This window comes from Heteronotia binoei, chromosome 19 (genome assembly GCF_032191835.1).
Source record: "Heteronotia binoei isolate CCM8104 ecotype False Entrance Well chromosome 19, APGP_CSIRO_Hbin_v1, whole genome shotgun sequence".
Classification (NCBI taxonomy): Eukaryota; Metazoa; Chordata; class Lepidosauria; order Squamata; family Gekkonidae; genus Heteronotia; species Heteronotia binoei.
Window position 1 is genome coordinate 30,302,968 of NC_083241.1, and position 12,495 is coordinate 30,315,462.

Here is a 12,495-nt window from a genome sequence, read left to right on the forward strand (position 1 = left end):
ATTCCTGCTACAAAAAAATGTCCTGGTCTGATTCAGAATAAGGCAGCTTCCTGTGTGTTCACATTTGTTCAAGTCTACATGTAGGGGTTCTCTGCTATCTCTTACTTGGCAGGTAGAGCTATGTGGTCAGATAGGAAAATACGTGTTTGATTTTGCTAATAAACATTTTGAACGTTTTTCTAGTAAGGGGCTCCAAATGTCCCGATGTCGGACCATTTCCACCCTGTCCTTCCAGTCGGCGTCACAAAAGCGTCACCTTTCATGAAGACCACCAGGATGTCGAGGAACTCCCGGAAGGAGATATAGCCGTTGCCGTCTTTGTCCGCCATCGAGAACATGGAGTCCACAAACACCGATTGGGGCTTCAGCCCTAGGGCATCAGCAAACTCGGCCCGGCTCAGCTCACACTTCAAAGCTTCCTTGACTTTCTGAGACGTTTCCATGCTGAGTTCCCCGGCATCCAATCTGTCAATGTCCAAGACCTAAAAGAACAAAGTTTGTGTCCAGTGACACCTTTATGACCAACAAAGTTTTATTCGAGGTACACGCTTTTGTGTACACGCACACTTCCCCGGTACACATCTAAAAGGGCAAGAGTCAAATATTAGATTCCAGGAACTATTCCACACTTCTACAATAGAGACAAGGAAATCAACGCAAAACTCTTTGGTCTTCTTGCTGCCTTGCCCTGTCCTGTAAATATTAGTTGCGGGAACCACTGATTCATTAAGAGCTCTGTTTATTTCTCAGCGGCATAGAACATTGATGGGATTATTGACATAGTGACAGTCCTAAAGATTCTGTTTGATAATTCAGGACGTGCCAATACTACCTTAGTCTTCAACAAACAAGTGTGGTAATCAGGGTTTTTTTGTAGAAAAAGCCCAGCAGGAACCGTTTGCATATTAGGCCACACCCTCTGATGTCACCATTGTTTCACAAAGGGCTTTTTATAGGGAAACGCCCAGCAGGAACTCATTTGCATATCAGGCCACACCCCCTGCCGCTAAGCCAGGCGTTCCTGCTAAAAAAAAAAAAGCCCTGGTGGTAATACTGATTTCCCATGATAGAAGACGTAAGGAATAGTTTTGCTGAAGACCAAGTTCTTTTCATGCTATATTTTGGCAACATAACCCCATTTGGCTTTGGAACTTTGACTCTCTCAGCCCATTTACATTGTCTTTTCCCCAACAGCCTTACAGTAGTCCTCTGCATCTGTGCCTGATTTGCACACAGCTTGTTTGTGCAATCTTTGGAAAGAAGCATGAAAAATATGTTTCTGGGCTTTTCTGAATGTTTTTTTTCCATTGGTTCTGTCCCTATACCTCTTTGGTTTATCCCTGATTTAAGAACATAAAAAGAGCCCTGCTGGATCAGATCAATAGTCCATCTAGTCCAGCATCCTGTCTCACACAGTGGCCAGCCCAGTTCCTCTGGGCAGCCAACAACAGGACACCGAGGCCAAGGTCTTCGTAAGAACATCAGAAGAGCCCTGCTAGATTCAGATTCATCTAGCCCAACATCCTGTCTCACACAACGGCCAACCAGTTTCTCTGGAGGGCCAACAACAGGGCAGAGAGGCTGAAGCAGAATGTTGCCTCCTGGCTCTGGGATTCAGGGGATTAGTGCCTCTGAATGTGGAGGTTCCCCTCAGTCACCCTGGTTAATAGACATTGATAGACTTCTCCTCCATGAATCTATCTAATCCCCTTTGGAAGCTGTTTATTCCTGTGGTCATCACTACATCCCCTGGCAGCAAATTCCACATTTCAATCGGTCTCTGTATAAAGCAGTCTTTCCTTTTGTCCATCCTGAACCTCCTGCCCATCGGCTTCATTGGATGCCCTTGAGTTCTAACATTTTGGGAGAGGGAGAAAAAGTTCTCTCCAACCCATGCATCGTTTCATAAACCTCTATCGTGTGTCCCCCCATCCTCGCTTAATCGTCTCTTTTTTAAACCTCTCTCCTGCCCGATCCCCATCTTCCCCAGGCTGCCCCCACCCACAGATCTCCTGGAATTTCCCACCCCAGAGTTGGCAGGCTTCATTCAGCTATGCCTTCAGATGCCATTTTGTAGGGCAGAATGAAAGACAGAAGGAAAAGGGCGCAAACAGAAGACAGAAGAAAGCGTTTAAAGGCCACGTGTCGTTTCTGAAGCCTCTGCGCTAAATGCTCTTACTGTTTCTTGTTCCATTATTTTGGTTTTAAAAGGAGGAAAAATGTCTTGCTTCTGTGGCCTACCTGGGCGAATAAATGCCGGAAAAATAAGTCCAGGATATTCTTCCTCTGCTCCTTGGTGACGGCTTTCTTCAGCAACTGCTGCTCCTTCATCTCGGATGCCTGCAGAGTCAGCTGGTTCCTCTCCAGGTAGCCCTTGAGTTGCCCAAGGAAGTCCCTGCGCTCTGCCTCGCTGCTGAACTGCAAGACCTAAGGAGACAAGGCAATGGAGCGGTTCTCAGCTCTGGTGGGGTGCCATTGCAGACTGGAAACCCGCAGGTAGGTTTCTCAGGTGCCTCGTAAATATTATCCCCACTTGGTTTGGGCATTTGAAACTTGCTTCCCTGCTTTGTTATTTGATACTGTAAAGGGGAGAAGAGGACATGTTTTTAAAAGGCATGCATTCTCCCCTCTCTGTTTCAAATGCTAACAACGGCAAGCAGGAGTGGAATTCTAGCAGGAGCTCCTTTGCATATTAGGCCATGCACCCCTGTAGCCAATCCTCCTGGAGCTTACAAAAAAGAGTTTTGTAAGCTCTTAGAGGATTGGCTACATCAGGGGTGTGTGGCCTAATATGCAGAGGAGCTCTTGCTAGCATTCCACCCCTGACAGCAAGGGTTTTGATGGTCATAACCATATTATGTGGGGTTTTCAAGGCAAGAGATGTTCAGAGGTGGTTTGCTGTTGCCTGCCTCCGTGTCGTAACCCTGCTGTTCCATGGAGGGCTCCCCTCCAAATACTAGTCAGTGCTGACCCTGCTTAGGTTTCGGGATCTGATGACTTCAGGCTAGCCTGGGCTATCCAGGTCAGGGCTTTTCAGTGGTAGCCCCGCAATAACCATAAGTTTCAATTATCATTACCAAACAGGAACAAAAAGGTTGAATGTCAAATAGCAGCCAACCTACAGCAACGTGAGAAGAGTTTTCAAGGAAAGAAGCAAACAGAGGTGGTTTGCCATTTGCCTGCCTCTGCATAGCAACCCTGGACTTCCTTGGCGGTGTCCCATCCAAGCACTAAGCAGGGTCAATCCTGCTTAGCTTCTTACGGCATCTGTATAAGATTTTCAAGGGAAGAGACTTGGGGAGGCAGTTGCCATTGCCTGCCTCCACATCACAGCCCTGGTATTCTGTGGAGGTCTCCCATCCAAGTACTAGTCAGGGCTGACCCTGCTTAGCTTCCACTATCTGGCAAGATCAGGCTAGCCTGGCCTAACCATATCAGGGCTTTTCAGTGGTAGCCCCACAATTATGGAACAACTTCCCCATAAAGGTGTGCCTGGCCCCTCAGACAGCCGAAGACAGCTTAATTTAAGACAGCATTTAATTCATTTACTAGCAGTCTTAAGTTGTGATTTTAAATTTTGGTTTCATGTATTTTTTTGTGCGCTCTACATATTTTATTTCTGCTGTAAGCCAACTTCGGGTCTGTGAGGAAGAACAACTGCTAATAAATGCTTTAAATATAAATAAATAAATAAATAAATACATACATACATACATACATACATACATACATATTTGCATACATTTTGTGAAATACACACCAATAATAAAAAATGAAACGCTCCTGGTACTGAAAGGGAGCTGGTTTCAGTTACCCAACCTGAACAGGGACTGCGAGGTTAAACCTCCTTTCTTTCCCACACGGCTCCAAGGCAAATTGAGGCAGCACATACCTGTCATTTGTTTTTTATAGACAGAGGGAGATGCAGAATCTTTGCCAAGGTCTGCAAATTGGTGCAGAATTGAGGTCCACCCAAATGCTTGCGTACATAAGAACACAAGGGAAGCCATGTTGGATCAGGCCAATGGCCCATCCAGTCCAACACTCTGCGTCACACAGTGTTCAAAAAAACTCAGGTGCCATCAAGAGGTCCACCAGTGGGGCCAGGACACTAGAAGCCCTCCCAAGCACCAAGAATACAGAGCATCACTTTATCAGGTGATGTAGCTCCTGAATGGGCCTCCAACACCCCTGACTCCTCTCTTTGGGAATCACTGCTCTGCATGGCACAAGCCACCTACCAGGTCGTACTCCTTGGGGATCTTCAGGAGCAAAGACTTGTTGCCTTTGTTGTTGGACAGGATCGTCTCCACCTGCTGCTGGTGTTTCAGGTTGATACTCCGCACCATGGCCAGCTTGCCGTCCAGCACTCGGATCACCTTGTCTTCGTGCAACTGAAGGTAGACTTGGGAAGTGGCGGTCTTGGGATCTTGCCATTCAAAAGCTGGGGGAACAAAGCCTGTTCAAGCTCAAAGTTCTCCAACAGGAGCCCTCGGGCGACCTTCATCTCAAATGCGGGACAATGAACATGCAAGACAGGCCCTGCCCCGACCTGCACACATTAACCAAGGGTCAGAAAAAGACCGAGTGCACAGCCATCTTTACCAGAGGCAGTGTCGTGCAGTGCTTAGAGTGTCAGGATCTGGGAGACCCAGGTTTGAATCCCTGCTCTGCCATGGAAGCTTGCTGGGTGAACTTGAGCCAGTCACACACTCTCAGCCTTACCTACCTCACAGGGCTGTTGTTAGGATACAATGGAGGAAAAGGTGAGCAATGTAAGCTGTTTTGGGTCCCCAAAATTTCCAGGTAAGTGAATGTAAATGGAGTAAGTAGTAAATAATGTAGGGCTCTCGCTATGCTATTGAGAACCTCAAAAAACAAGGGGTTCTGATTTCACAGACAGAGAGCCCTACCAAGATTAAAGAGACATTTGTTCATTCTATCCTACTCCTTTCCCCACTAGGCAGGGCTCAGGGCGACTTCCAACAATTAAATACAAAGTCATGAGCTGCTGCATAAATTAGTTTGCTCTGGGGCCACCTTTCCTGAGTCAAGACAAAAATGTGTGAGCCAGAGGCTAAAAAACTGTGAGCTTGCTCACACTAACTCAGCTTAGAGGGACACTGGTACAGACACAGTTTAAACCCATTTCCCTAGCAAACTACCTGCTACTAAGGGAGAAGATAAAAGGGGCTGCCTGTGTATTGATGATCTGAGTAACAGAGCCTCACCTGAGATACCCTCTGAAAAGGCTTCTGATCGCTCACTGGGGCTTTGCCTCTTCTGCAGCTTCTTGAAGTCTCTTCTTCGGGCGAAGGCGACAATCCAAGCGATGAGCAAGCTCACTGGAAAGAGAAGAATGCCATAAGCCTTTATAAGAACACAAGATCAGGCCAATGGCCCATCTAGTCCAACACTTTGTGTCACAGAATGGACAAAACCTAGGTGCCAGCAGAAGGTCCACCAGTAGGGCCAGAAATGTAAAAGCCCTCCCACACATCCCAAGCACCAAAAATACAGACCATCACTGCCCCAGACATGGAGTTCCATCTATACCTTGTGGTGAATAGCCACTGATGGATATAAGAACATAACAGAGGCCATGTTGGATCAGGCCAATGGCCCATCCAGTCCAACACCCTGTTTCACACAGTGGCCAAAACCCAGGAGCCATCAGGAGATCCACCAGCAAGGCCAGAATTCCAGAAGCCCTCCCACTGTTGCCCTGAAGCGCCAAGTTCCATGGCATGTTAAGTCGCAATAGCTAGATTTGGGCCTTTCTTAAGGGAGGCGTATTTTGGGCTTTGTATTTAGCAAAGGTGAGTTTACATAACTGCTCCAGCTAGTGCCTTTGTTTTCCCTGCCCGGGTAGCACCACGGCTATGGATCTAGGGTTGCCAGTCTCCAGGTTGGCTCTGGAGGTCGCCCACTTTTATATCTGATCTCCAGATGACAGAGATCAGTTTGCCTGGAGAAAACGGCTGCTTTGGAGGACAGACTTTGTGGCATTGTGCCCTGCAGAGGTCCCTCCCCTCTCCAAACCCCGCCCCCTTCAGGCTCCACCCCCCCCCCCCCCAAATCTCCAGGTATTTCCCAACCCAGAGCTGGCCACTCTCTGTGGATCTGTTTGGGGCTCTGGCCAGGAGTTCCAGGTTCACAGAAGTCCCAAGGAGAAAATATGCAAGATCCAGGTTCGCTTACAAAGAAATTTTAATAAGCAATGATGAAGCTAGAAGAAGAAAAAGAAGGAGAAGAATTGCAGATTTATGAATCAGACACTTCTCTCTGAATCAAAGACTCAGAGCAGTTTACAATCTCCTTTATCTTCCTCCCCCACAACAGATACCCTGTGAGGTAGGTGGGACTGAGAGCTTTCACAGCACAGCTGCCCTTTCAAGGACAAACTCCTACAAGAGCTATGGTTGACCCAAGGCCATTCCAGCAGCTGCAGGTGGAGGAGCGGGGAATCAAACCCGGTTCTCCCGGATAGGAGTCCTCACACTTAACCACTACACCAAACTGGCTCTCATAAATAAAGGCACTAGCTGGAGCAGTTAGGTGGAGAGCCGGTTTGGTGTAGTGGTTAAGTGTGCGGACTCTTATCTGGGAGAACCGGGTTTGATTCCCCACTCCTCCACTTGCAGCTGCTGGCATGGCCTTGGGTCAGCCATAGCCCTGGCAGAGGTTGTCCTTGAAAGGGCAGCTGCTGTGAGAGCTCTCTCAGCCCCTCCCACCTCACAGGGTGTCTGTTGTGGGGGAGGAAGGTAAAGGAGATTGTGAGCCGCTCTGAGACTCTTTGGAGTGGAGGGCGGGATATAAATCCAATATTTTCATCTACCTCACAGAGTGTCTGTTGTGGTGGAGGGAGATAAAGGAGATTGTGAGCCGCTCTGAGACTCTTCGGAGTGGAGTGTGGGATATAAATCCAATATCTTCTTCTATCTTCTTCTTCTTCTTTTTAGGTAAACTCACCTTGCTAAATACAAAGCCAAAATAGCAGGCTTAAGCTCCCATCCGCTGGGTCTCGAGTGCACACACGCACAGCAAAACTTAACCAGACCTTGAGACAAGATGCACAGCTAAAACTAAGCATCTTATACCCTAACTGCTGGCTCCCAGTCAAGAAATCCCAAACACTGAGCTGAGCCAGACCTGGTATCTAGTGGTGAGAGGAAACAAATCAGGCTTTGAAGATAAAGGCTAACAAGTATGAGAGAGAGAAATATTCTCTCGGGAGCGGTCTGGCGGCCGTATCCTCACAAAAAACAACTAAAAGTTCAACTAGCCTCTTGCAAAGATGGAGTTACAAAGGCCACACAGGACCTCATACAAAGAAGACCATAATTTATACCCCACCCTTCTCTCTGAATCAGAGTCTCGGAGCAGCTCACAATCTCCTTTATCTTCTTCCCTCACAACAGACACCCTGTGAGGTAGGTGGGGCTGAGACAGCTCTCCCAGAAGCTGCCCTTTCAAGGACAACTCCTGCCAGAGCTATGGCTGACCCAAGGCCATTCCAGCAGCTGCAAGTGGAGGAATGGGGAATCAAACCTGGTTCTCCCAGATAAGAGTCCACACACTTAACCACAACACCAAACAAATATAGAGAGCGCAGGGCCCATTCAGGAAAGGCCACGGCTTAGGAGTAGAGCATCTGCTTTGCAGGAAAATTTTTAAAAAGTGGCCTGGAACATACGTAAAGGTAAACAGCAGAGCACAATGATGACAATCACAAATCCGGCCACGCTCCCTTCAAAGTAATCCAGCGTGCTCAGGGGCTTGCAGGGCGGCAGATGTTGCGTAGTTAACTGCTCAGGCTGGAGGCATAGATCTCCTGGGAAAAAGAGGGAATGGACAGCAGTATTAACTTATTTTTGTCTCATTGTTCTCCTGAGATTTCCCTAAAAGACTGGAAGACTGCACACAAACCAGCAAGCATCTGTCCTCTCCCCTACCACTTTCCCCGAACTGTAACTTGTTGGAAGCGAGACTTTGTGCTGTCTCTTGGCTTCATAGGGAAAGATAGACAGTCAGAGTGATAGATAGGTCAGGGCCTTCAAATCCCTTCCTTTCTACACCTCTGATGCTATCTGATGTATAAATTGATCAGGGGTGGAATTCTAGCAGGAGCTTCTTTGCATATTAGGCCATGCCCCTTGATGTAGCCAATCCTCCAAGAGCTTACAAAAAAGAGTCTTGTAAGCTCTTGGAGGATTGGCGATATCAGTGATGCATGGCCTAATATGCAAAGGAGCTCCTGCAAGAATTCCACCCCTGAAATAGATAACCTTGGGCAGGAATCTCCAACGCGATGCCTGCCTACCAACACCTTATTTGGTTCCCGCCAAGTGTTTTTATAAAGTGGGATTGGACAGGTGCCCAGCAAGGTTTCTGTTTGACCACTGGAGATTTGACAGGCTATGAAGATTTTTAAGAACGTTGCTTTGACAGCAGCTGGCACTACAGCATAAAGATCTTCCCTGTGTGGCTGAAGGTAAGCTGTGGCAGCCATTTTGTGGTTGCGCCCACCAGGGCTTTTTTTGTAGCTAGGGCTCCTTTGCATATTAGGCCACACACCCCTGATGTAGCCAATCCTCCAAGAGCTTACAGGGCTCTTAGTACAAGGGCCTACCGTAAGCTCCAGGAGGATTGGCTACATCAGGGGTGTGTGGCCTACTATGCAAAGGAGTTCCTGCTACAAAAAAAGCCCTAGTGCCTACCATATAGTATCAGGCTCAAAAAAGTAGGGGACCCTGCTATTAAAGAACCCTCCCTCCCTTTCTGTCACCGCCTTCTTTCTGTCTTCATCTTGAAATCATGGGGTCACTCCCCCATAATCAATCTATCTATCTATCTATCTATCTATCTATCTATCTATCTATCTATCTATCTATCTATCTATCTATCTATCTATCTATCTATCTATCTATCTATCTATCTATCTATCTATCTATCTATCTATCTTCCTTCCTTCCTTCCTTCCTTCCTTCCTTCCTTCCTTCCTTCCTTCCTTCCTTCCTTCCTTCCTTCCTTCCTTCCTCATTTAGCCAGCTAACCTAGAATGGTCTTTCTACATCATCCTGTCTAGAGGAGAGTTCCTTACAATTACGGGCTCCTACTAGTTTGCTAAAGTACAAAAAATGCTCAATGTGACCTTATTTTCCCAAGCAGGCGGCTAATGCATATTTGGCTGTGTAAACGTGCCTTGAGTGCTCTGGTAATGCAATTCTTTCATAACTTCCACTTATTATCTAATTTCTACCCTGATCATGGCTGGCTGCTGAAGAGCCAGCAAGTTAGTGTTTTAGCCAGGGCTTTTTTCATAGCAGGAGCTCCTTTGCATATTGGGCCACACGCCCTTGATGTAACCAATCCTCCAAGAGCTGACAGTAGGCCCTGTAAAAAGAACCCTGTAAGCTCTTGGAGGATTGGCTACATCAGGGTGTGTGTGGCCTAATATACAAAGGAGTTCCTGCTACAAAACAAGCCCTGGTTTTAGCGCTTCACTTTGTGCTCTCTCTCTCTCTCTCTCTGCAGAGGAAAGGTCTGCATTTCAGCAGATCTGGATTTACAGGTATGGATAAGCAGAGGTGATGTGTTGTAATTCAGGAAATGACTGCAGTTACTCACAAGATTTTGCCATTTGATAAATTTATAAACCTCTTACCCCAAGATGGACTGAATGTAGTGAAACATTGCCCCAAAGCAATTGCCCGTTTGAAATCCACCAGAGAAAGGGCTTTCTCTGTTATGGCCCCTACATGGTGGAATCAGCTGCCGGAAGAGGTGAGGGCCCTGCGGGACCTTGTACAGTTCCGCAGGGCCTGTAAGACGACCCTCTTCCAGCTAGCCTATACCTAGCTTGAGAATTTTAATGTAACTTGCCGGACTTCTTTTATATATAGTTGAAATATTTATTAATATTTATTGATAACCATGGTTTTATCTGTTTTTATCTGTTTTAAATGCTGATCCCTTTATATGTTTAAATACTGTAATTTTGTTGGATCTATCACTGGAAGCCGCCCTGAGCCACTTGTGGGAAGGGCGGGATATAAATCTCAAAATAAATAAATAAAATAAATAAATAAATCTCAGGGCAGGGTGCAGGGAATAACTAGCACGGAAGCAACAACAGATTTTTGCTGCCCGTATCTTCCATCCAGACTCCACTGCAAGCCTTTCAGGAAAGGAATCCCTCACTCATCTCATTCAAAAGGCTCAAAGCAGCGAATGTAAAAGCAAAATCGTTTCACCCCCACAGCTTTAAAAGCTGAATAGCATCATTCAAGGTCCCAAAAGGTTCTTGGGCCACTTAAACTGTAACCTGGGAAACTAGTCCAAATAAAGTGGTCCAACAGAAACAATCCAAAACACTGCAAATGATAAATACCCACCATCTTTCCAGAGGAACACTTCTGCTTGGATTTGGGTTGATTCCCCATAGGTGACAGCAACAAGGACATCACGGAACGATGTGCGTTTAATGGCCTCGATCTCTTCAGAAGAGAATAACCTGTGAGAGAGCAGATGTGCATCAGTGGCTCTTAGCCACAAGGTATAGATGGGACACTTTGTCTGGGGCAATGATGCTCTGCACTCTTGGTGCTTGGGGAGCAACAGTGGGGGGGCTTCTGGAGTTCTGACCCTGCTGGTAGACCTCCTGATGGCCCCTGGGTTTTGGCCACTGCGCGACACAGAGTGCTGGACTGGATGGACCATGACCTGATTCAACATGGCTTCTCTTATGCTCTTGTGAAGGAGCCAGGAATATGCATTGATGAAGTCCCAGCCTGAGGTCTTCTCCCTTCCCCATGAGGAAGTTTACTGATAAACCTCTCAAATTCAGCACTGGAATTCTTGGGACTAGAACCTGCAGCCCTCAGATCTGACATAATGCTATGTGGTGGGCCACCAAGGAGACACAATTTTCTGGGCTGTAAAGGGCAAAAGCTTCTGGGTTAGGCTAGAACTAAGAACATAAGAGAAGCCATGTTGGATCAGGCCAATGGCCCATTCAGTCCAACACTCTGTGTCACTCCCAAGTGTCATCAGGAGGTTCACAAGTGGGGCTAGAAGCCCTTCCACTTTGCCCCCCACAAGCACCAAGAATACAGAGCATCACTGCCCCAGACAGTTCCAACAATATGCTGTGGCTAATAGCCACTGATGGACCTCTGCTCCATGTTTTTATCCAATCCGCTCTTGAAGCTGGCTATGCTTGTAGCCGCCACCACCTCCTATGGCAGTGCTGTCGATCTGTCTGTCTGTCCGTCCGTCCATCCGCCGCACCTTTATCCTATCATCTCCAAGAAAAGGTCCTCCTTATTGGGATAGTTGGTTAATATAGCAGAGTTTCCCCAATCACAGAAGCATGATACTGAGTGCAGTAAATAAATCTCCCAAGAAGGATATTTTAAAAAAAGGTAAGCTTAAATTTATTCAAGTAGATCATTCAAGTTGCAGTTGAAAGGAGAGAAAGAAGCCTGATCTAAAGAGTATTTTCCCTCTCACAAATGGACAGCTTGCCTGGCATCATGTGTATGGGAGTATAAGGGCACTGTCTCTACAGGAGACATGGATCTCCATGGAAGGCCATGTGAGGTGAGCGAGAGGACAAAGTGAGTGAGAGAGAGGAGAGGCCAGAGGGCTGCTCCCAGGTTAAGACAATGAGAGGCATTCCATTCAAGGAGATCACACACCTACACACCCTTAGAATGATGTACTCCCTACCCCCAATGTTCAGGCATGCTAAGTCACTCACTCCAACATGTTTTGCCTTCTTTACTTTCAATCCTGGCTCAGCCACCCTTTGGGAATCCCCATCTTTTAAAAGCAACACTACTTCTGGAATGGAATTTTAGCTCCTGGCCATAATTCAATGGCAACTGCTGCTCCGTTCTGCCTACCCACCAGAGGAACACCCAACACAAGACAGATTAACTCGATAAAGGAAGTTCTCAAGACCGGAGCAAGGCTATCATGGATAGGAAATTTTGGAATTCATTGTCAGAGGGTCATAGTAAGTCGGAAGTGACCTGATAGCATTTAATATACACACGCCTCTTCCAAGCAAAGAACAGGGAAGAAGTCTGGGGCTGCCAAAAACTGAGACTTAGCTGATGGCCCTTTCATTATCATGTGGACGCACCAAAGCTCACCTTGGGAAGTGGGAATTTCCAGGGACAGAGACCAAGGGGCACGAATCCCTGCACTGTCTTTGTGAACTAGCCTGCTGCCACACACTATGTTCTAGCCCAGGAGTGTCAAACATACAGCCTGGGGGCTGAATCAGGCCCCCGGAGAGCTCCTATCAGACCCCTGGGCAACTGGCTCTTGTCGGCTTCCTTCTCCTTCTCTTTTGCTTCCTTCTGCATCTCAACTTACTTTGCAAGGCTTGATCAATCGCACAGGAGCTACAGAGCAAAATCTCGATTTTTCTCCATTGGCTGAGGCTCCTCCCCCTCCTGTTTCCCTGGGGAGGGAGGGAGGGAA

General features: G+C 47.1%; 1 protein-coding gene across 1 annotated transcript in view; it reads right to left on the bottom strand.

Moving 5' to 3' along the window:
* The window catches only part of DUOX2 (dual oxidase 2), a 63,971-nt gene that overhangs the window by 24,358 nt on the left and 27,118 nt on the right, over nt 1–12,495 (bottom strand). Inside the window, exons 13-18 of the mRNA XM_060259975.1 lie at nt 10,398–10,516; nt 7,697–7,834; nt 5,232–5,345; nt 4,242–4,444; nt 2,242–2,427; nt 257–482 (exon numbers count right to left, since the gene is read on the bottom strand). Of these exons, the coding sequence (XP_060115958.1) occupies nt 257–482; nt 2,242–2,427; nt 4,242–4,444; nt 5,232–5,345; nt 7,697–7,834; nt 10,398–10,516 (986 nt within the window). The remainder of the gene's footprint in view (nt 1–256; nt 483–2,241; nt 2,428–4,241; nt 4,445–5,231; nt 5,346–7,696; nt 7,835–10,397; nt 10,517–12,495) is intronic.